Below are 23,609 nucleotides of genomic sequence, written 5' to 3' on the forward strand. Positions count from 1 at the left end.
TACTGCTGCTCCCCATAGTGTTCTGCAGCATAATCAGCACGTTCTCTTTGAACTTGATAGTGTAATGACCTGGCTGGGGTTGTAAGCCAGGTGCATTCTGGGTATTGTGTTATATGTGTTTCCTATCGTTCTGCTAGTTCCTATGTGCTGATTTGCGTGTTGTGTGAGTGTTATGTAAGCCACAGGGAAGGTGATGTGTGTTCTGTGGAGCGGGTTGAATTAGCATGGTTAACTGACACCGTGACTCTGTGTGGTAGGAGCGTGATAGAGGATCGTGTCTGAAGCGTTATAAAGCTTGAAGAAAAAGCCTAATAAATGTCTGCGTGAACCCCTACTGCCCCCTGCTGGTTGATTTAGGGACTATAACCCTGCCGCTGGGACGCTTGTACTTGCTTGTTACCACATTCCATCCGGCCACAATAAGAGACCGGCCATTATTTACCTCCGCTGACTCTGACACACCGGCCAAAATTGGAGACCCGGCCTTTAATTGAATACCGGCCTGTATTAGAGGATTTACGGTACTTGAAGTAACAATGTGTATTTGGTGATGGGGGCAGCACATACCTAAATCAGTGCAAGCAAGCAGTACCTTTGTGTTGGAGTAAGACCTTACCAACGGATGGCCATTAGGGTAAAAAAGCCCTTGGAGCGCAACCTCCAGCAAAATAACGAGCACATCAGACTCCCTTTCATCACTGGCAACAAGTGAAGAGGTGAATGTGTAAAACAATGTTTATGAATAGTAAAAGTTTTGAAACCACTTGTTACAAATCAGTAAATGTGTTTGATCCTCACAGTAGAAGGAAACATGGCGTCGCCCAGAGACTTAAGCCAAATCCCCACACTTGCACTTCCACACTTGCGCCCTTCAATTGCGTGATCCCGGCCAGGGGTTCGAGTGCGTAGGGTGTCCCGATTCTCAAGTGCGGAAGTTGATCACGCCCCTTTTGCACCCTTGATCCGCACTTCACCCAAGTCTGCATCAATGTGGACTTGGGCAAAGGGTGTTACCCACAATCCATTGCTGCGGGAGAAAAGGATCAAGTGCCTCTTCTGAAAACATGTATTTTCAAATTAAAGTAGTTCATTTTAGACAATTAACTGATGCTCTCAATGTTTTAGACAAAGAAGCAATTAAATGTAAATTTATTTCAAATAATTGTTGGATTGTTTGTTTGAAAGATGTTAAGTTTTTTTTTTTAAGTAACACGGCGACCAGCATCCCAGCATGTATTGCAGTCGATAATGCAATGCTGCCTGTCCCGATTTGGCAAGTACACAAATGTGTACCATGCACCGAAGCCTTCTTCCCCCAAGCGCACTTCGCTGAAGACCGCAGGGCACAGTGCAAGTATTGGGATTTTCCCTTAGACCCGCTCCAATGTATTTTAGACAAGATTTTTGTGGTTATATGTCACAAAGCTGCAAATATTTTTCAACAGGGCATCATTTAATTAACTTTCAACAACATTTCGATGGATATTTCCATAGATTAATTGTAAAAACTACACATTGTCTAAGTTATCTAAATTCCCTGGACGCCTCCCTGGGGAGGTGTTTCGGGCATGTCCTGCCGGCAGGAGGCCCCCGGGTCGACCCAGGACACGTTGGAGAGGTTAAATCTCCAATCTGGTCCGGGAACGCCTTGGGGTCCTGCCGGAGGAGCTGGTGGAGGTGGCCGGGGAGAGGATGGTCTGGAGCTCCCTAGTTGGGATGCTGCCCCCACGACCCGGACCCGGATAAGCGGAGGAAGACGACGACGACGAGTTATCTAAATTCTTCAAAACTGACACGCAAAAAAAAAAAAAAATCATTAATAATAAAATTCTGCAGGAAATAATCATTGCAAAGCCAGGTTTGAATCATCCAACAGGTAAAACAGTAAACAGGAGTGAGGAGTGATGTTTCAGGTAAAGAAGCCACACAAACAGACCAAAGATAGAGAGATAGAGCTGTTTTTATTGTGTTAGCTAAAGGCAATGATATCCTGATGGAAATAACTTCATTTTGGCTACCACCATGCTCACTAAATACAATTGCAAGCTGTTAGCTGAGCCTGTGCTGTGCAGCCTGTTAATAAATCACCTTATGGCTGCACTCTCTAAACAGCCTGTAAATAACTTCCCATTAAACCCACAGAAGCAGCAATCCTCGTCACTCCACAGGCCACCCGATTTTAACCGCTGCAATTAACACATTAAACACTCGTGGCTTGAATTGATGCAACACAATCAGCTGGATTAATGATTCATTAATAGATCAACTAAAGTGTGGGCCAGCTCTAGAAATTCAAAACATGACTGAATTGATCAGGCTAATTAGCGAGGACATTAACAGATTGTTGGAAAGAATAATCATAAAAATGGCTTTTTTCCTCTCAAAGCTTGATCGTGATATTTGTAATGTTGCATCAAATCACACTAACTGATAGGTGTTTGTGTTTTTCTTGTAAAACTTGAAGTCTCCCATTAATCATCACCTATCAGATGCTGAGGGTGATGCTGTGGATGGTGTTTGCTGGGATTTTGGCGTCAAACTCCTCTCCGTTGATCCTGAACATCACAATGGTGTTGGACGGGATGGTGGCGGTGGCATTCAGCGATTTACCCAGCCAGCTGTGAGAGCCACGCTTGTACATTTTAACTGTTACCTGCACAGTGACACACAGACATTTGAACAGTATTACATTTAACTTTAAAGTATTTAGTACATAAACATTCTAATGAAAGGTAAACATAATTATGTACTTTTTGTAACATATTTTTAGAATATCTCTCGTTTTTGTGATCTAGTTTGTGAACTCTGACCCCTGGTTTTCAGCCATGCCATTCACCTTTGACCTCTGCATGTTCAAGCTGTTGCTCAGCAGCTGGATCTGTAGAATAGACTAGTTTGTTAAGAATTAAGACTTAAAAATGATTAAAAGACAAATGTAAAGATCAAACAGGGCTACATGTATTAATAAAACCATTTTTAAAGTTTAAATTTCATAACTCATTTTGTATATTAGTTTTGTTTCACAACCAACATGGAAATTAACAGCAAAGGTTGCGACAAATGTTGTGCTCAACACCACCTTTGTCTTTTTACAGAACCATAAACCGAGTTCTTATAATACCAGGAAGGTTTTGGAGACATGGTTATAGATTTGTGCTCCTAAAGTTTAAGGTTTTTATATTTTGACCCTTAAATTCAATAGAATGGATTTGTTTGAACCACTTAGAGCCCCATTCTGCAACTTTTACACCTTAAAAATGTGTTTATTTTATTATTTTTTGTTTTTGCTTTAAGTTTTGGCAGCATCACTATCATCTCTTATGGGCATTTTCAGAGCTGTGATAGTGTTATGGGGTCCCACGTCTGTTTACTGCACTATACAGATTTTACCAGTTTTTTTAGTAGGGTGGCACCTTCCTTAGAAATGAATGCACCGAGAGCGAATGGAGACCCATCTATAATGGCGGTTGGCGGCAGTGCCAGTACATGGGGCGTCTACGTATATATGTATGTGGTAGACCCGCAGTTTACAGACTTGAACAATGGCAGATCAACCAAAGAAAGCTGGAAATCCCTTATGAGAAGAATCTAGGAAAAGAAAAAGAGAACGTGTTAATAGGGCCAGCTTTTCCACGCTTGAGAGCTCTTTTTGAAAGAACAGCATGTACTATGGACTCTGGCCTTGCCGTGCTGCTAATGGATAGGTAATAAATTATTTCACTGGGGTTATTGAGTTGGGTTGGGCATAAAGTTGTTAAACAGTCCTGATAAAACTTTATTCAATGCTGAAATGCTGCTTAATGTGTTTGTTTGGGCACGCGAGTTGGAAAACAGCCAATAAACATACCTCTTATACTTGACGGAGATTTGATTTTACGACAGTAAAAATCACTGTTGCAGTAATTACGCAGTAAGCCTTGAGAGGACGACAGAGAGCATATATCCGTAAAGTTCAGGAATGTGTTTTTAAACATTGCTAGTATAAATAGTACAGTATAGTACAAACAAACAAATATCATGAAACACAAACAGCTTCAAATTTTAAAGGCTAAAATAAAAACAGAAATTGAAATAAAAGCATCACTTATAGTGGAAATAATCTTTGAGAAATAATTTTTCAGTTGTATTTGAGTCTCAAGACCTCAAACTTAGTGTATCATGATGACCCATCTTGGGCTCCTGATCCCAGCTTTGGGTCAAACGAAGTTAAACCACAGCTTAACTATAAAATCATAGGAAAATTACTAACTTCTGCCATTTTATTTTAGAAATCAACATTAACAAATATTTGATTTTGTCCATTCAGTGGAATACATTCAATTATTAGCACCTTCTACAAGTTCATCGGTTTGATTTGCGAATCAGCATTTAAAGAACAAGTTCACTTGATTTTTCTTAACATTTGCAGTGGTCTAGATAAACGCCTTGTGAGTTGATCTATGTGGAAAAAAAAGCTCTGGTGCTCCTGTTTCAGGAAGTAAAAATTTGCCACAGAAGAGGTGAGCAGAAGATGGCAGGATTTGGAAACATATTCCTCCTCTGATTGGCTAACAGCAACATGACTCTGTTTACTTTGCAACATGGATGTTTTATCTCCACAAATAACACAAGCCTGAAGGAGCTCTGCTGTGTGGGGGAGTTGCTAATGTTGATAGCTAGCTTCTACTAGCCGAGACATGCTCTGCTAATTTCCCGGATGCTAAACCAACAACAATCTTTCCCGCCGCGAGCCAAGATGAACGAGTCCATGAATGCTAATTTACAGTGTAGTGTAGACCTGCATGTTAAACTCAGAGTTCCTGATCATATTTCAGAGATGACAAATAAAAAACTGTTTCCCAGTGAACTTGTTCTTTAATGGAATCTGCTATCATAGATTAGTCACAACAGTTAAACTAAGATACAAACTTTAAAGCTTTAAGACCTGATGCAGCTGATATTAAAGGATAAAACCTCACACGAGAGCAGCTTTTACAGCAGAAAGATGCTCTCCTCAATATGAACTTGAAAATGATCTCATTCTGATCTAGTATAGCATCTCCTAGATGCACCAGGAGCGCTGCTGTCCATGTAAGCCCAAACACAAATGATACCTAGAGAAATCACATATTATAGGTGACTAGTGCTTAACATTTAAACTTTTCTTAACTGAATAATGTAGTTGCACGATTTTAACATCCGTAAACCAACAACAATTTGCAAAATACTTCCCAGTTTTCTACTTTTTAACTAATACAAAACAAATCTGGAAACATCAAATTGTTTTTCATCTCTCTCAAACATTTCTCTATTAAAAATCAAACATGAACTGAAGAGCTATTTAACAGCCACCCTTTTTCATCCTCGTGCTAAAATGCAGAGCATCTGTGTTAAAACAGGGATCCAAACAGAAGTCTCCAACAGAATAAATATTAAATTAACCCTGTCCTCAGTGTGAGCTTTAATTCCCCTCCACGTCTTGAATGGAGTCATCCCTTCTGTGATTTTATGTAGGTTGTAGGGCATAATACACTTTAACACTACATCAAAACTGCCTGTTATGTTTCAAGGCTGACAATGGAAGCCTTAACTAGATTTAGACATGCAGGTAATTGAACCACATCCATTTCAAAAAGAATGCCACGCCGCATCTCTTGTTTGGCTGCATTTACGGGGGATAACAGAATATTACAGTGCCTTTTCACAGCTCCATTTTCTTTCACTTTAGCATTAGGCAATTTTTCAATTATTTTTTTTCTCCATGTACTTTCATCCCTGGCTCTCCATAATGTCTAGGCCTTTTAGTTAATGCTAGCGACAGTCAGAGCCTGGTATATCGGCCCTTGTCCATTTTGCAGGTCATTGTGGAAGCCCAATAGGCCTTTTATTACGACGACATCAAAAGGCAGATAAGCATTAGAGGTGGGGAAAATACCCTGCACTGGATATGTTCCCTCTTTCCTTTGTCTGCTATTGAAAGTGATCATTTTAATAGTGAAGAGGTTGCTGAGCTTTGGGGCTGATGGGAAGTGCGACACCCCTGACAGCCTATGAGCAAGTCGATAACACACCACAAGCGCACAGCACACCCTCAGCACCTGCACGCTCTCGCTGCTAACCTAATTATCTACAACAAAGGCCGCTGCGATTTCAGACACACATCTTTTCACCATTTACTTACTTATTAGTGTGCATTAAAAGGGGAGAAAGACGAAAAAAAGAAAACACTAAACAATTGTGTCTTGTATTGCAGCCCTGGCCGAGTGCCACATGGCTTGTATTACAATAGCGTCAGGCACTTCAGAGTCAGTGAGTGACTATTAATTTGGGACGCAAGAAGAGAAAAATTGTTCCATGACAGCTGGTGGCTCAGACGTGTATAAACCAGGACCAGAACATCAGAGAAGAATTACTCTAATAAATTATAGGCATAATCATTGGTAATCAGCAATTAACTAATTAATGGTAACCAAAGTTGAGTACCTCCATCTTTGTAGTGCCATATGTCAGATACAATGATGCTTTTGAATGTTTGAATGGGAGCAGAAGGCATTAAATTATCGGGTAAAGTTTCTTTGTGGTGTGAAACCATTTGTGTATATTTATCAGGCAGATAGCATACTGTTTCATCTGAAACAATAATAGAAGAAGAGGGGGAAATTCTTGCATTTTTGGCAAAAAATAAGGAAAATAAAAGCCCACAGAGAGGATTTCTGTGTGGTCTGAGAAACCTGACTGTCAGGTGTTTTTCAGCATGTCTGGGAGCTGTCACTGCACGCTACTCCTTCAGCCTTTTAAGGTAAGTGTTCAAAGCTAAATATGATACTGGATAGATAAAGTACGTATTACACCTATAACAATCCAAGTTTAATGATTTTTTTCCCCTGTTCAGACAGATAGGATTTAATTTTTACAAACATGATCCCGCCAAGACAGCAGAAAAACACAGGTTACAAGACTAAAGATAGAAATAGTTTTCCTAGAACGCATAAATAACAATGCCCTTCTCACTAGAGTTTAAAAATGTATACGTTTCCACACTCTGCTACTTTCTTCAACACTACTCTCAACAACGTGTTGCTACAGTGTGAGCACCAGGTCACATACAAGCGCTGGGTCGTACGGTGTGAGAACATGTCTCTTGACCTGCGAAAAAGTCATACAGTTTAAAATGGAGCTGAATGCTATGAGAGACAAAGCACACGGTGTACGCTCCTGAAACGAACAGACAGCTGCTTATACTGATCCAGGCTCTGTTGGAAGTTTCTCCCTGTTTAACGGGAGTTTTCCTCTCCACTGTTGCTACATGCTTGCTTAGTATTAAATCAAACTTTATTTATAAAGCGCTTTTCATACAATCGATGCAACCAAAAGTGCCATGCAGATTAAAATGACCTCACATAACCCTCATTCCCATTCCTTCCCTTAAATAAAGGCAAAAGGAGACAATGGGCTGAGTTCAGATGATCCAAGGAAACCTGTATGTAGTCCGGGGATTGCTGTAAAATCTCTGGCACAAGTCAGTGACTCGATGCAATCTGCTGGGGTTTCCTCACATAGGAAACTTTTAATTAAATGGTCTAATGAACTGAACTCAATGCACTGATAAGTAGGTTCAACTGGAATATTTCCTTTACAAAGTGCCTAGAGAAGATTCTTGTTGTGAACTGGCGCTATATAAACTTGGTTGAATTGTTGAAAACTTATGATGTTATAGCCATCTTGAGCATAACTTGTTAAAAAAACTAAAGAAATCAAGGAAAGTTGAAACATCTGAAGATTTAGTCGCACATCTTACAGGACAACGTTTTAGCTCAACATTCTGATCTATCTGCCATGAGATTCAGTTTGTCTCAGCTTCACCACCTTCGGCTGAGACGAATAGATCAATAGCTGCTAAATTAATATCTCACCTTTCCCTTTCAACTGTCCACAACTACACAAGAATTATTAGAGTTTCAAGCACTAACAGGCCTTAGTGTTAGTGTGATGCTGTGTATGTAGCACTTCATGTTGAGGACAGGACCCTAGGGGCGAAGGCTGGGTGTAACACGAGGGGCTGAGAGTTTACCTATCAGTGTCTACCCTCATCAGCCTTTCTCTTTCAGAGCCGTGGGACTCGTATGAATGACATCACTCCTCACGTTTCAGCCGGACAAACGCCTTCTCCTTATTTACCGTTTGCTAATAGTCCGATATCCTGCCTCTGGTTTACCGTTCAAAAAACAAAAAGTCAGTTCATTTTACATCCAAAAGGAAATGTTTCCTGACACTGATAACCAGTTTTCTTTATGTTTTACCCTTTAAGGATGATAACGGCACAGATTCAGATTAGGTAGGGTGCTTTCTGACATGATGCTGCACACTGGATGGATGTTTCATTATGATTACCCACTACAAACCCATGTGTCTGACAAATGTGATTAATGAGAGGACCTGTGTAAGTGGGCTGGGACGTGTCACCACCTGTGTGTATTGCCATTCACAAAGTTCAGATCCTTTCCCTGATAAAGTAAAAAAATCCCAGTAGGGTATCAGACAGAAGGGCCTGTTACCTGGAGCCATGGGTGCAGTGTTTCAGGTGAACTCTGAATGAGCGTAACGCCACACCAGCTTCAGATGGCGGCCTCTTTGTTCTACGTCGTGTCTCACCAAACACAGGTGGGCGGTAACATGGAGGAACACACTCTGTCTTAGTTGGCAATACAAAATATTGTGGAAATGAACTGAAACAAGTTTGTGAGGTGATGTGATGAATCATTTTTGAAAATGGACTTTTATGGGGAATATTAATCAGTTGGGAAAAGTTTAACAAATTTGATGAGTGATTTGACTTGAAAGTTTGAAACCACTAATAATTATCTACTATACCCTAAATGTCGGATTGAACATAATGCTGCTTCCACATCTGGCCCAGTCCGGGTCTCGCACCCGTAGGAACGTGTAATCTCTGAGCACGTAGGCGGGGCAAAAGATTCGCGAAGGAGTCCGTGGAGTCTCCTTTAAATTAAACAAAGTCAACCGACGGCAGTGTTGCTTTTGGAGACTCAGATACTGCATCCAGCTCTGCTGTGTCTGTCCTCACGCAGCTCAAGCCAGGTAGTGCTGGCTGTATGTCTGTGTGTATGTCTGTGTGTATGTCTGTGTGTGTGTGTGTGTGTGTGTGTGTGTGTGTGTGTGTGTGTGTGTGTGTGTGTGTGTGTGTGTTTACTCCTCAGAGAGAGACAGAGTAAAAGAGACGGCTTCAGTCAGAGGAGATGTTTAATCCTCAGTAACCAGAATGATAATAAATGGCACATGTGGGAAGCCCCCGCTGGTTAACTCTATTTGGATCCCCCTAAAGGTAGGCATGAATTTGAGCTGGCCAGTCAGTTGCCAGTGGGTGTGGCGGACCAGTTTAGCCCGAAGCAGAACGCCTTGGGAAGAGGGCTGAAAAAACTTCAGGTTGCACGCTGAAAAAAATCCAGGCTATGCGGATGTGAACACTTCTTTCCGTATCTGGGCAGAGTACAGCTGGCACTGGTGTGAAAGCCCTATTAGATTACGACATTCCATATTTAAAATTAGCCTCATTATGGTTATTCACACTGATTTATGCAAATGTGCCTTTTATCTTATATTTCAGATGCTAACAATCACAGAAACAATATAATCGACAAAAACAAGATTAGTAATACAATTATTTTGTCACACTCTTGCAAAAAGTATTTTACTCTGTCATACCTTCCAAGGGAGGTGACCATCCACCACTTCCAAAGGATAAACACCATGTTTCTCTTAAGACATTTTTGCAAAGCAGTCGTGCATGACCTAAGTCAAAAAAGGCTTCCATTGATTCCAATTATGAACCTCCCCATCACGCACACACACGCACACACACACACACACACACACACACACACACACACACACACACACACACACACACACACACACACACACACACACACGCACACACACACACACGCACACACACACTCACACTCGCTCTCTGAGCTGAAGAGTGCAGTAATATTTTTCCATTTGTCTAATTCCAGATAAAAACAACATGTTTACGCTGCTCAGCAGTAAGGACCTCTGCAGCAGCTTTTCTCTGCTTTTATAGCAGCACCACCTTTCTGAGTGCAATATTATGTTTATCCACTAGGTTTGTGTTTCACTATTTTTTATTTAATTCTTGTGCTAGACAGAACAGGGACATTGTGCTTTTTTGATAGTCTTTTCAAACTAGAATCAATACAAATCAAAAATCATGCCTAAACAGCCCAACTCTGCTACCTGTTGATTTAAATAGGAAAATGCAGGAAAATGTGAACTCTGGATATTGTAGGCTATAAAGGCACATTTTAAAGGTGAAGCCTACTAGTGACCAAACTTGTTTCTGATGGCATTTTTCAAAATAGAATTATATAAGAAAGGAAGATTAACAGAGATTATCATAAATAAAATAGAATAGAATTTATTGAACCCACAGTGGGGGAAATTTACTTGCTACAGCTGCATCAACACTTAAGAGAATAATTAGAAGAAAAATAATAACAAAGGTACACGCATACACACATAGACAGTAAGCTATTGTTGTAACCTTTGACCACTAAAAACCACAAAATAAACAAAAAGGAAGAACTTGGGTTGTAGAACTAGGCAGCATACTGTAAGGGGCACAGACATACTACGTAAATCTGGTATTGCACAGGTATTGAACTATCTTATGCGCTTGATGTCTCTTCATGCTCTTATTTTGGCAAACCATGCTGAAGCACTCTGCTTTAAGCTGAAAAGGAGAAAGAGATCTTGCTTAAAAAGTAATCATGCTTTATTGATGTAATTTCATTATTGCCAAAAACTAAATATGTTTTTTTTCACTAACTGAGCAGCTGAACCATTACCATTTGGCTGATATGCATTATTATGATTATACTTTTTTACAATTATTTTTTTTATAAACAATAACCTAAATAGAACTTCCCAATCATTTTAAATGATTTTAAGTATGTCAAACTGTTTCCCACTGAATAACTTTTCCATGCTTATGTTTTTTTTTGAAAACTCAGACTAAATGATCTAGAATTTCACTTTGACACTTAGAAGTAAGCAAGTTTGTTATGTAATAAATTGTAATCTGCTAAATGTTTTAAAGCTTTGCTAGTTCAATAAGTGAAAGCTAGAGGAATATCTGCAGGATTTCCTCCAGCATCATAGCTAAGCTCCAGACATAAACCATCAATTAGAATGTCTCAACTTTGATGTGGTGACATTACCGTTTATGCCAATAATTACATTTGTCTAAAGCCATGAATGCAGAGGAGAAAAGAAGCTGGTTACATTCTGAAAAGCTGCTTCCAAACAGCCGGCCTCAGCTAACAGGAAGCCATTAAACTCTCCAATAACCATTTGCATCCAGCCACCCAGCCATGACTTTATTTCCATCCACATAAGTGCATTTTCCATGAGGTTAAAATATGAATCCCCTCCTTTTTCTCCTCAATGGGTCTGGCCGTCTGGCTGACTTGAGAGGACACAATCTATGACTGATTTAATTTGGTCTTTACGAACATCTCTAACAACATTACCCCCAGAGCATACACTGACTATCCCCATCTGACTCCATTAACTCTCAAATCAGGTTTAAAGACCATATTGATGCCGTCCGTTATTAAGGGTGATTATCAAAACAACAGACAAAGGGCCAAAGTGTCTGTTAACTAGTTTATCTGTAATTTCACGTAACCATAATAGATGGCTAGGCTGGCAGTTACATGCTGAATGCACTGGACACAAAGGTTGCAGCATGTTTGGACATGCAGCATTTTATATTCTAACAACTAAAGTCTACTTGCAGGTTGTTCAGATAAACACACGTGCTCTGATTAAATACTAAATGTGGTTTGAGAAAATTGTCATCTCAGCTGTTCTTTTTTTTCAGTATTTAAAAAATAAGAAAAAAAAGTCTAACGGTGCTGCAGTCCACTTCAGCACCTTTATTCACTACAATTAACAAGAATGGCTTTTGAAGCTGTAATTAAGTGCCTCTGCTCCACTCGGTCCTCTTCATTATTCATGAATCCCTATTGATCATATCTGAGAACCGGTTACTGAGGAGATCACTGTAATATCCTGAATCCACAAAAAGCAAATGACTGAGCTAAAGGAGATTTTATTAAGATTTTGGGCCAGTACCCCCCAAAATCTGATACAAAAAAATAAATTTACACAAACACACACACACACACACACACACACACACACACACACACACACACACACACACACACACACACACACACACACACACACACACACTATAAAAAACTGAATTTAGTTTTATATTTAAATAATTGTTAAAGAATTATATATATAATCATTTATATTTTATATGGATCTCACCATGACCCATTTAGAATTTTTCTATTTTTGTTTTTGTTTTATATTTAAAATTTCAACTTTTCAATGTTTGTTTAACTTTATATTAAATCCTGGTGACACTAATGAAACTGGAAAAATTAGAATACAGTTCAAAAGTTCATTTATTTCAATAATTAAACTCATAAGGTGAAACTAATACATGAGATAGACTCATTACTTGCAAAGCCAGATATTTTTGCCTTTATTTGTTATAACTGTGATGATTATGGCTTACAGCTGACGAAAACCCCACATTGAAAATCTCAGATAATTAGAATATTATGAAAAGGTTAATTTTTCTAGACTCAAAGTGTCACACTCTACTCAGCTAGTTAACTAGCTAGTTGCAAAGAGTTCCTGAGCCTTTAGATGGTCTCTCAGTCTAAGCTGGATTAATGACATACATGGACTTTTGCACCATAATGTACTTTTCCAGTTTAACCTGTGCTTTTGTATTTGTAGTTTTTATGATACTATAACCTACTTAAATGACCAGTATTATCTAATGAATTAGCAAACCCTGTTCATTCCATGTTCAGTAAGAATGTGTTTCTTAGGAAACATGGACCCCAACCATAGACATACACACCCCAACAGGCTGGTCTTTAAAGAGATGAACAAAATAAAAGTGCATGAAGGGTCCTATAGGATGGTTTTAGCACACTGAGGGATAAAATGAGGTGAAACACATCGAGTCGTATTCAGATCAACAGAAGTAGAGTCTCTTAATGGGACTCTTGACTGAGACTCAGTGCTGGAGAGAAAATAAAATTGATTTCATAGGTTTAATCAGACGTAATAACAAGGCAGCTTTCATCATTGCCTTCCACAGCATAAGTGCTGGTGTCTTCACTAGTTCTTTACACACACTTGTGATGCTGCAGCATCCCTCTCTTATGTAATTACACGGGGAGTTTTTCCTCGGCAGCTTCCTACGCACTCTTGTGCAAATTATTCCCAACTGCAGTTTCCTTTCAAGAGCAATCCTGCAATTACATTGCATTTACATTTACAATGTACAATACGGTGCAAGTTATAATTTGTAGTTTTAGTTTTTATAGGGAATAAACCGGAAAAGTTTCCAAGGAGAGTTGAGAGGAGAAAACCATCCAGGTTAAAATGTACATTTGGTGCATCCGCTCTATGGTTTTGGTAAAATGAATTGACCAAGAAGCCTTCCTGATCTAGCTGAGGTGATTATTAAGAATTCTTATTAGTAATAATAGAACTATCTTTTTTAAAAGGTCTTTATTTCTATTTTCCCATGCAGACACAAACAAGTCCAGAAGGTCACAGCGACTGCCGATGTGATCTTTTTAGGAAGCAGAATTTGCAGGCGTTGTAAATGACCTGCTCCCAGCCTTTTGTGTGCCTTCATTCATTATCACCACAAAGCAGTTGATGTCTCCCCCTCTTTGCCTTTTCAGTGCCGAGCACGACGGGCAGTGAGCGGTCCATTACAAGTCCGAGACACGTTCAGCCGGGGAGACGACCAGACTGGGAGGAATGTGAGGAAGGAGTTCAATTAACAAGCTCCGATTGTATGGAATCTTTCGCCTATCAGGGAGGCAGCATGTAGCTCCGGCAACCACCGTCCTCATCCTGACCCGTGGCTGTTGACTTCCTGGCTTTTCTGTAGGTGGCTTCACCTCCATTAACCAGCTGATCAGCTCAGAGACAGAAACTTTAAGAGGGGTTTTTCTGAATTCAATGGAATATTTATAAAAACATCCCAATAGGAAGAGACACAAGCAAGTTAAAAGACACACACACACACACACACACACACACACACACACACACACACACACACACACACACACACACACACACACACACACACACACACACACGCTAAATATCCTCTAAATCCATACAAATTGAATGAAGCCAGAACCGTGGCCTAAGAATATAGACCATAATTAATAAATTACAGCCACTCTACTCTATCACTCTCCACTTTGGGGCATGTAGACGTCCCATTCACTACAGAGTAATTACCCAGACATAAAAAAAAGCGGGAGCCCCAGAGGTGGCTTTGTGAGTGAGTCTGATGCCACTTCTTACAGAGCAAACAGATGCCCGAGTGAAACCGTAGGTCACACCGCAGGATTTTTTACTCTGTGTGTTTACAAGTAACAAATCAAATGCATGCATTATTTCTGAGTCCTGAAAATATGCCCAGGGGATGTATTAGGTTTCCCTGCCACCCCTCGAGCTCGCTTCTGCAGCTGCTGCATCGGTAAAGTGGCTGGCATGTGAAACAGACGTTTGAACAAAGCTAACTCTGTTTAGTGCACAAAATCCACCCTTTCTGATTATTCCTGGAATTACATAAATGGAATTCTGTAAAACCTAAAGCAGCACATTTTGGCTCATATTATTTTCTTTGTATGATTGAAATTTGCAAAAATTTCTTAGAGAATAATATATTTTGCTGCTGCGGCGTGTGTCCCCGTGGGCAAGAAAAGAGTGTGCTGGAGACTGTCTAATGACTGCTGGGTCATGTATCAAATACACAGCAGCTGGAGGCGAGAGTGCATACAGTCTGGGTGATGGGGGATTGGTGGGTGGGTGGGCGGGCGAACAGAAGCCCAGGCTTGTACGGAAAACCTCGGCTGAGTGTTTGGGTGCTGAGGGATGTGAATGGGTAATGGATGCTGACCAGAGGTCAGCCCCCTTGGTCCTGGGTTAGGGTTAATGTTTACTTCATTCAACAAATTAACTGACAAGTGCATGTGCCATACCATCAGTAACAACACCCTTTGTTGTTTGAGAACATTTAAGAAGAATACCAAGTTTGTTTTAATTCTACATCTGAGACAAAGAAAAGCAAAAAAATAAAATAAAATACACATATAAGACTCTGAGTAGATCCTATTTTTGGCACGTGACTTGGTTCATGACTGAATCAGAAGAGCTTCAGTGACCAGTATCTTGCAGGCAGGCAAAAATAATATTCTCAATGAAAAACTGCAGAGTTCAGGCAGTAATTAACATTTGAAGTGTCAATTCAAACAAATTCAGAGTGTACTTTAGAGTGAAGGTTGCCAAGCATGTTAACAAAAAGGCTAATTCAGCTTTTTATGCATCATAAAATGAGCTTTCCCCTGGAAATTGATCACTGGCAATTTTTATTCTAAATTTTAAATGATTTATTTAAAGAGGCACAGTTCATTTATCAGCAGTTTCTTCTCGAGTGTTGTACAACTGCAGTAAGATTTATTGTTTTAGTTAAATGTCTGTTAATGGTCCCATATTAGATTTAAGTGCATATACTTACATTCAAATAATAATTTTCTTACATTTAAAAAAATCCTTAAAATGCTCTTAAATAATAATTTAATTTGTTCCATGTTAACAAAAATGAATCCTGCCCTTCACCACAGGAGCAAATTGAGTAAAATGTTTAGCATGAGGCACTAATACAATACTGCTGCCCTCTGCTGGTTATTTCTGGGCTTTACTGCCCACTCAGAAGCACCAGCAGCTCATCAGAATCGGGACACCGGACTGACCTGGGGAACGTGGCCTAGCAGAAACCAGAGCGAATCAGCTGACAGCGTCTTGACTCTAGAAAACTCCAGTGTGTCGGTTTCCTGGCGGTCCAGGGCGATGAACTGGCAGCCATGATAGTCACCTTTCAGCTGCTCTCCACACTGCAGCTGCACCATATCCCACGTTCCCACCCTCCGAAGGACCTCCCGCGCCGACTCCATCTGCCTGTATGACAGATGACCTGCAGGATAGAAAAACAGAAACTGAACTGGAAGCTAATTTAACTGTTACTCTACTTTTACAAATAGAGGTGTACTTTAGAATTAATTCTGTGTTTTACAGTCACCTGAAATCCAGGAGGGGGTGACAGCATCAGTCATCCAGGCCACATAGCCCTCCCTGAACGACCTGAGGAAGTCGTCTATCTGGCTGTGAGAGACCAGCTCCCTCCTCTTCATCAGCTCTTCATCCAGCCTGCAGTCTGGGGAGAGGAAGATGACCCTCGGGAAGAAGAGACTGCTGCGAACAGCCACTCCACTCCTCTTCAGATGACTGCATAAATGAGTTGTTTTGGTCTAGAGGAGACAAACAAATGAATGTGTTATGAATATGTTTACTTTTCAAATTAATGGGGCATCTGGTTGAGTTCGCTGCGCTTTTCTTCAGTTTTTTCTTTGTATTATTCCAAGTATTTAAATTATGCAAACATTTTGTGCATTTTCTTTCTTTTTCCTTGCTTAAAACATCTGAACCTTCTATTCGAGGAGACAATCTCAGTGTAAATCATATCAAATCATAACAATCATCAAGCTACAGTAAAAAAAAGGCTTTGCTTTATTGTGCACTTTTCTTTTCAACAAATCTACATTTTAGCAAAATGTTTGTGTTTATTTTTACATAAAAGTCAGCATTAAGACATAAAAGTTCAGACATCTGTTTTGAAGTGTTTTAATGTGATTCACATTGAATCTATGAGGTTTTGCCCAGCTACATCCCCAGCCTTTCAAGGCCCAGCAAAGACCTCAGCTGTGGAGGTAAACACTCAAAGCTGATGGACAAAAAATGTTTAAAATATGGCCAAATATTTTGATGATGAATGGTAATGAGCCACACTTGTATAGCGCCTTTCAGAGTCAGAGGACTACAAAGCACTTCACACCACAGTGCATCATTCATCCATTCACACACCGATGCCCTGCACTGACAGAGGCGATGCTGCAGAGCACAGGCGCCACCAGCAGGTAAAGTGTCTTGCCCAAGGACACAACTGCAGAATTCTCTGTCTGGAGCTGGGATCGAACCTGCAGCCTTCTGATTATTGGACAACCTGCTCAACCTCTACTGCTGCCCCCAATGTCCCCTACGAGCCATACAGAACTCAGAAATCAGTATTTTTTCATTTCAATCCAAAAATTAGAGCAGCTCAATTACTAAAAAATAAATCACAATTGCTATTTATTTAGTCAACATTAAATGTAATATTCATTGATTTGGGAAACACTGCATTTATTTCTTCCCCTCATATAAAAACACATGTTTGGTGAGGCTCACCAAAGTAAAAGCGTTACAGGTCACCCCCAGCACGAATTTTATTGTGACGTGGCTTTTTTCCCAGTTACACATAAGACTAAAAGGTTGCCCACCAATTACTAATTTTAAAACATCAATCCAGCACAAAGAGCAGAGCTGGACCTACTATGTGTGGGTTAATGAAGTTAATACCAATCCAGTTCAATCCAGTTCAAGAAGACTTATTTCCACAGTGCAGATTGTGTTTAACATAAAATTCTTCCATCAAGCTTTTCATCAAACTAAAGCATCAATAGAAATGGAAATGAATGACCCCTAACATATTCAGCTATGTAAGGTCACAGCTGTGTTTAGGCACCTGCCTGCTTTCACCCTGCCCCCCCTCAGTCTGTCTACATAATTTGAGGAGGCACTTGTAAAGTTTAGGAAGCCCCACTGTCGCGTTTGAAATTTACATATAAATTGTTGCGGTGACTCAGAGTCTCTTAACCTTGTTACAGTTTGTATGAAAACTGTGAATTGGATAATTGTTGGGACCTTGGGCTTAAGTGTGCTAGACAGTTTAACATTGCCAGATTTTTTTTCTTTCTTTTATGTAAGGTTTTAGCAAAATTTACCGTTATTGCTTTAAGGGGATCATCCATCTGCTCAATGCAGGTATTGGTGAAGTTCTGGTCCTCTCCTTTAACTTGTACATGCCAGACTTTGTTGTGAGCAGACACGCTCCCTTTCCAGGGTTTTACATCTATACAGAAGACTCCTTGGCCTTAAGAAGGAAAGAAAAACAGTTAAATGTAAGTTAAAGTTTTGTTAACATGTCTATTGTCATGCCATTGTTTTGTTTTATTTATGAAACAACCTTTACAGGGGAACTAGGCAGTTTGGGCTTGCTTCTAGCCCCCCCCCCAGCAGTAGAACCAAAAGCAAAACTTATCTCCTCGCTGTGCGTTGGTCTTTTTAACACCTTAATCTAGCAGCTGAAATGTCTCCCAGCCTTCTTTAGTATCTACAGCAGTGATTCATCACTAAATTAAACACATCAGCTGTCAGTGCGCCCCAGGGCAGCTGTGGCTATATCGTAGCTCATCACCATTGGTGTGTGAGTGTGTGAGTGAATGGATGAATGATACACTGTAGTGTAAAGCGCTTTGGAGTCTTTACTCTGAGAGGCGCTATACAAGTGCGGGTCATTTATCATTTATCATTCATGATCTAAAACATGCAGAAAACATGCTAGAAGCAGACTGCGGCGCCAGGTATGTCAGCTCCATAAGTCGCAACAGAGCGTCTGCCAGTCTGAAGTTGTAAGTGGAATATTCTGGCCATGGGGCACGATAAGGGCTGGGTGGCCTTTCTTTAGCCCTGTAAAGGGTCATTTTAGCACACACTGGTTTAAGAAAAAAATTTTAAACCATGAAAAAAGTTTTAAAGTATCCCTTTAACTAATGGCATGACGTGGTTTGCTATAAAGTCAGCCTGTGAGAACTAACTGCTTGCAATGGTGTTAGAAAGGGATGATCAGAAAGTTCAGACAGCACCACTAATGAAGCTGAGCTGTAAAGTACTAGTCTTGGTGCCACTTTCAACATTTTGACAAAAGCTTATGCTCTTTAGGCACAAAAACAGTTCTGACAATGATTAACAAAAACGATTTTCAACCCGTTGTGGGAAGACACATAGGCACAATGATACATCCTAACATCTGTTACCAGTGAACATTCCTGACTTGAATGTTGGAGAAATATGACTGAATTATTATTTGTTCACTTGTGAACAAGTTTCAGCTCCAGAAAAAGAACTATGAAAGTGTTGGTTCAAACCGAACCTTCAGACACTGTTTTGTGTTTAAATGGCTCGTTCACTGAGAAACTATAATACTTGTTATTTTTAAAGTAACAATAGATAGGTTTTTTTTTTTTTTACTTTAAGCTACAGCTTTATCCTTAATCTCAGTGATTTTTGGGTTAGACACTTAACCAGTTTCATGTTTGACATCACTCTGCAGCCCTCTGCTGACCAACAACCGCACCTGGTAGTTGTATTTTTTTCAGTGGGTAGGTGCCCTAAAAGGGGAGCACTTTACGTGCTTTACGGCTGTTAGCTGTAATGCTAGCAGTTCCCATTTTCAGTTCACTGATCATCAAAAAAGAAAAAAAAAGAAAAAAAATGAAGTTTGCTGTTTCTGTTGGCATCATGGTGGAGCCTGGAAGTAAAAGTAAGAGAGTAAGGTCTTTGGCGATGAAAAACTTTCTTCAACCCCCACCCCCTGCACTAGCTGCAGAAAGAAAAAAGACAGGAAAACGACCAGGTCAGAAAAGGATAGTCTCTTCTATGTCACAGGAAAATATTAGCATTCATGGACTCGGTCATCTGGTTCGCGACAACGAAAGGCTGTTTTGACTTGGTGTCCAGGGAAGAGCAAAGCATGTCTCGGCTAGTAGAAGCTAACCATTAGCATTAGCAACTCCACTACATAGAGATAAAACATCAATGTTGCATTTTTTACTGAAGAAAGAAGAGTGAACAGAGGCAGTGGTAGAGTGGCTGTTAGCCAGTCAGAGGCAAGATATTTGAATTTGAGTACAACTTATAATCCAGCCCCCCCAAACTTCTACTCTCCTGAAACAGGAGCACCAGAGCCCACCCCCTGCCTCATGAGAAAATGAGACGTTTAACAAAAACATAAAGAATTTTTTTTCCACTAATAACCCTGAAAGCATTCCTTGCATCAAAATATGGTAAGATAGATTTTTTGCATTAGCCATGCCCTCATACCTGTGAGAATGACAATACTGATGTCATCTTTGGCGGCTTGAAACTGGTCAGGAATTCGAAGGTTGCTATAAACATCTTCCCTCCTCAGTCCGGTGAGTTTACTGTGATTAAAGATAAACAGAGTTTTTAAAACGTTTTTCTTCTTCAGCAATATAACAAAAAGTTAATGTTTACATCAGATCATAAATTAAGCTCCCACTACCCTGCCATCCAACGTTGCATTGCTAAAGTAACAGGTCAAGGAAAAAAGCTGTCTTTCTAGTCCTCATCAACGATCTCCACAACCCCTCTGATGAGTTCAGAGCTTGCCTTGCGTTGCTCATCTGTAGACATGCCCGTGAAACCTCTAGGGAGGAGACCATGACAACAAGTCTTTTCATGGAGGAGCAGCAGCTTTACTCCAAGCTCCCCTACATGACAAAGATCTGCACCTTTAAGTCTGAGTCTGCCCATATTTTAACAACCTGTATCTGGGTAGATGGACCAGTAAATCATGAGTTTTGCCTTTTTGGTTCAGCACCTCCTTTCACCACAACAAATGTATGAGTGGTTTATCTAGTGGTCCATCCCTGCTATGCCTTGGGTTCTGGTTATGCAAGAGTGAAGGTCTAGTCCACTATTGTGTGATGAAAGCCAAACAGCGTCTTCTGAACTTTTGATATAATCATCATTTCTAACCCTATTAAGTAAATAAAATCAAAATTGATGATCACAAGATTGTATTCTGAACAAAGTTGTTAATCAGTGCTTTTAAACTTCAACTGAATGTCAACTGATATCAAGGACAATGTCTTGGGGAAGATTGGTCCACAAAACAATTAATTCCAACCCTAAACTCATCAGACCTCCAGTCCAGACTGTTTATGGTTTATATAGTAAAATCTGGATGGTGTGAGTATAAATGGTGGAGAGTCAACAAGGTTGTTTGCTATAATTTGTATTCAATGAATTGGATTTCAGAAAGATAATAAGATTTTTATAGACATGAATAAAACAACGAAAAACAACTTTTAACGACTAAAAATATTTTTAAAAATAGCATTCCAAGTCATTTCTGATGCCAAAAACAAGCATGTTGTAACATTTTTATTTTATTTAGTAAAATAACGTGTAGTGTCATTTAATACCTACATGACATGCTGTAACAACTCAGACAGTGTTGGCAGCTGCTTTGGGCTTTGGCTTGGGGCACTTTCCGGAGCTTTGGAGGAGAATTGGAAATGAGGGAACAAGTTTCCAAGCTGGATCATTCTTGTGTTAATCTGAAACGAACAGAAAATTAATCCAAGGAGAATTTTCTCTTTAGATTAATTAGTTTTGACAACTGTTTTCTTACGGGACCACAAGAATCCATTACACGTCGGTAAATCTAATAACAACAAAAGCCCACTCCCCCTGACACCAGCTGTTGTACATGGGGGGGGGGGGGGGGGCTTGTTGACGACGCTCAGGCACTTGAACACAGCTGAGAAAAGAACAAAGATCAAAACGGAACTCGCGCGAGTTCTCCACAGAAACAAACAACTGTACGTACGGTTGAGGGTCCGTCTGAATTAAAACCGCTTCAGGAACCGTGTTCACTTTGACATCTTCCCGGCGTTTCCGCGGCTCTGTCTTCTTCCAAATGCTGACTAACTTTATCCAGGCCCGCAGTTTCACAATCCCCGCTCGTCTCTGGCGGAACTTCCACCGTTCCTAGAAGAAGTAAACAACAGACCACGTGCGCCACCTGCAGAGTCGGATTTCTCCCACCGAGACGTGACGTCAGTGAAAGCCGCAGCGATGCATTTAGGGCCAGAACAATGCCAAGACCCTTTTAGCTCTCCTAGAGCTTCTAGTATGGCTGGAAGACTGTTCAGTTGCTCTCGTTTTAGATTCATGCTGGAAAATGAAATTAAATAAATAAATATAAATATAAATCAATTATAGCTGCTTTATTTTGCTGTTCTTGAAATGAAGCTTGTTGAGATTTACTCCATTTTTAAACTTGTTTAATTCCTCAGAGAGATCAAAATATAACAGTCAGTTGCTTTATTTTCAGAGTGACTCAAATTAAGTAGAGAAGAAAGGCTGAAGAGTCTGTGGGTTATGGAAATGTTGTTTAGAACACATGTATTGATATATTCACATACATTTTAATTGGTAGGGAAAATCACTCGAATTTCAGATTAAACACCATACATCTACAGAGGTTCTTTAATTACTAGGAACGTTTATTTTGGTCCAAGATGAGCAAAGATTCAATTCAATTCAGTTTATTTATATGGAGCCAAATCACAAAAAGAGTTGTCTCATGGGGCTTTATAAAGTAAGAATATACTTATCAGAGCACTGAGTTCAATTCATTATTCCAGTTAGTTAAAGGTTGTCTAAGGAAACCCAGTAGACTGCATTGCGTCACTGACTTGTTTCAGAAACCGTGCCACAAAACCCTTCATAAGCAAGCATGTAGCGACAGTGGAGAGGACAAATCCCCTTTAACAGGAAGAAATGTCCCACATGACCTGGCTCAGTGTCAGCAGCTGTCAGCCAACTCACTGGGGGTTTGAGAAGACAGAAAGCACACGCACACGCACACGCACACGCACGCACGCACACACACACACACACACACACACACACACACACACACACACACACACACACACACACACACACACACACACACACACACACACACACACACACAATGTCACTGACATTGTCTTATTGGGTGAAATCTTTAAGAAACATCACAAACACACTGCAGAAGTTCAAAACAATTTGAAATAATAATTTTGTTATTGTACAAACAAGGTAGTAAAAATGTTTATGTTGAATAAAGATTATAATGTTTGTTAAGGAGCCTTAAATCAGAGAAGAAGAAACTGTTGTTGAGTCCTGATGTTTTAGATAAAATACATCTACAGAGTTTACCAGAGGGTAATAGCTCATATTCAGACGTGTTCTAAAAATAATCACCAAAAATCTAAAACTGAGGCGTGCTCTACTTTGTGGTGAAACCAAATGAAATATGTAGTGTATTTTTAAATCTTAAACTCATAGATAGTCAGTGAGGCTCACATACTGGCACATTCTCACATCCTGCATGAGCCTACAAGGAGGATATTACAAAAGTGATGAAGAATATTTAATTCAGCAGTAAATACACAGCAAATATCTCAATGTGGTGATAAACAATATCCGGACGGCACAAGAGTCTATGAAAGAGCCTAATATCAAGAGCAGATAGCCAAATCAACTCATATGGGCTCAATGGAAGCCAATATAAACAGAGGCACTCTGCCTCTCCTGACCTTCACTTCTGCTTCAGATTGGGGCGATAAAACAGGCGCAACCTCAATAAAACCTGCACAAAGGAGTAAAATAAATAGATATTAAATTAAAGCAGAGGCGATACTGGCTGAACTGCTGCAGGACTT

General features: G+C 40.0%; 1 protein-coding gene across 1 annotated transcript; it reads right to left on the reverse strand.

Annotated features, from left to right (window-relative positions):
- Positions 1 to 1,942: 1,942 nt before the first annotated feature.
- si:zfos-911d5.4 (uncharacterized) lies at positions 1,943 to 21,932 on the reverse strand. The gene is made up of 7 exons (XM_015962987.3): positions 21,722 to 21,932; positions 21,319 to 21,449; positions 20,188 to 20,288; positions 18,030 to 18,178; positions 16,229 to 16,457; positions 15,903 to 16,123; positions 1,943 to 2,653 (listed from the first exon to the last, which is right to left on the reverse strand). Exons 2-7 carry the CDS (start codon positions 21,435 to 21,437, stop codon positions 2,486 to 2,488), a joined length of 987 nt encoding a protein of 328 aa, XP_015818473.3. The 5' UTR covers positions 21,438 to 21,449; positions 21,722 to 21,932; the 3' UTR covers positions 1,943 to 2,485.
- Positions 21,933 to 23,609: the final 1,677 nt, after the last annotated feature.

The sequence above is a fragment of the Nothobranchius furzeri genome, chromosome 16 (assembly GCF_043380555.1).
Source record: "Nothobranchius furzeri strain GRZ-AD chromosome 16, NfurGRZ-RIMD1, whole genome shotgun sequence".
In the NCBI taxonomy this organism is placed as follows: domain Eukaryota; kingdom Metazoa; phylum Chordata; class Actinopteri; order Cyprinodontiformes; family Nothobranchiidae; genus Nothobranchius; species Nothobranchius furzeri.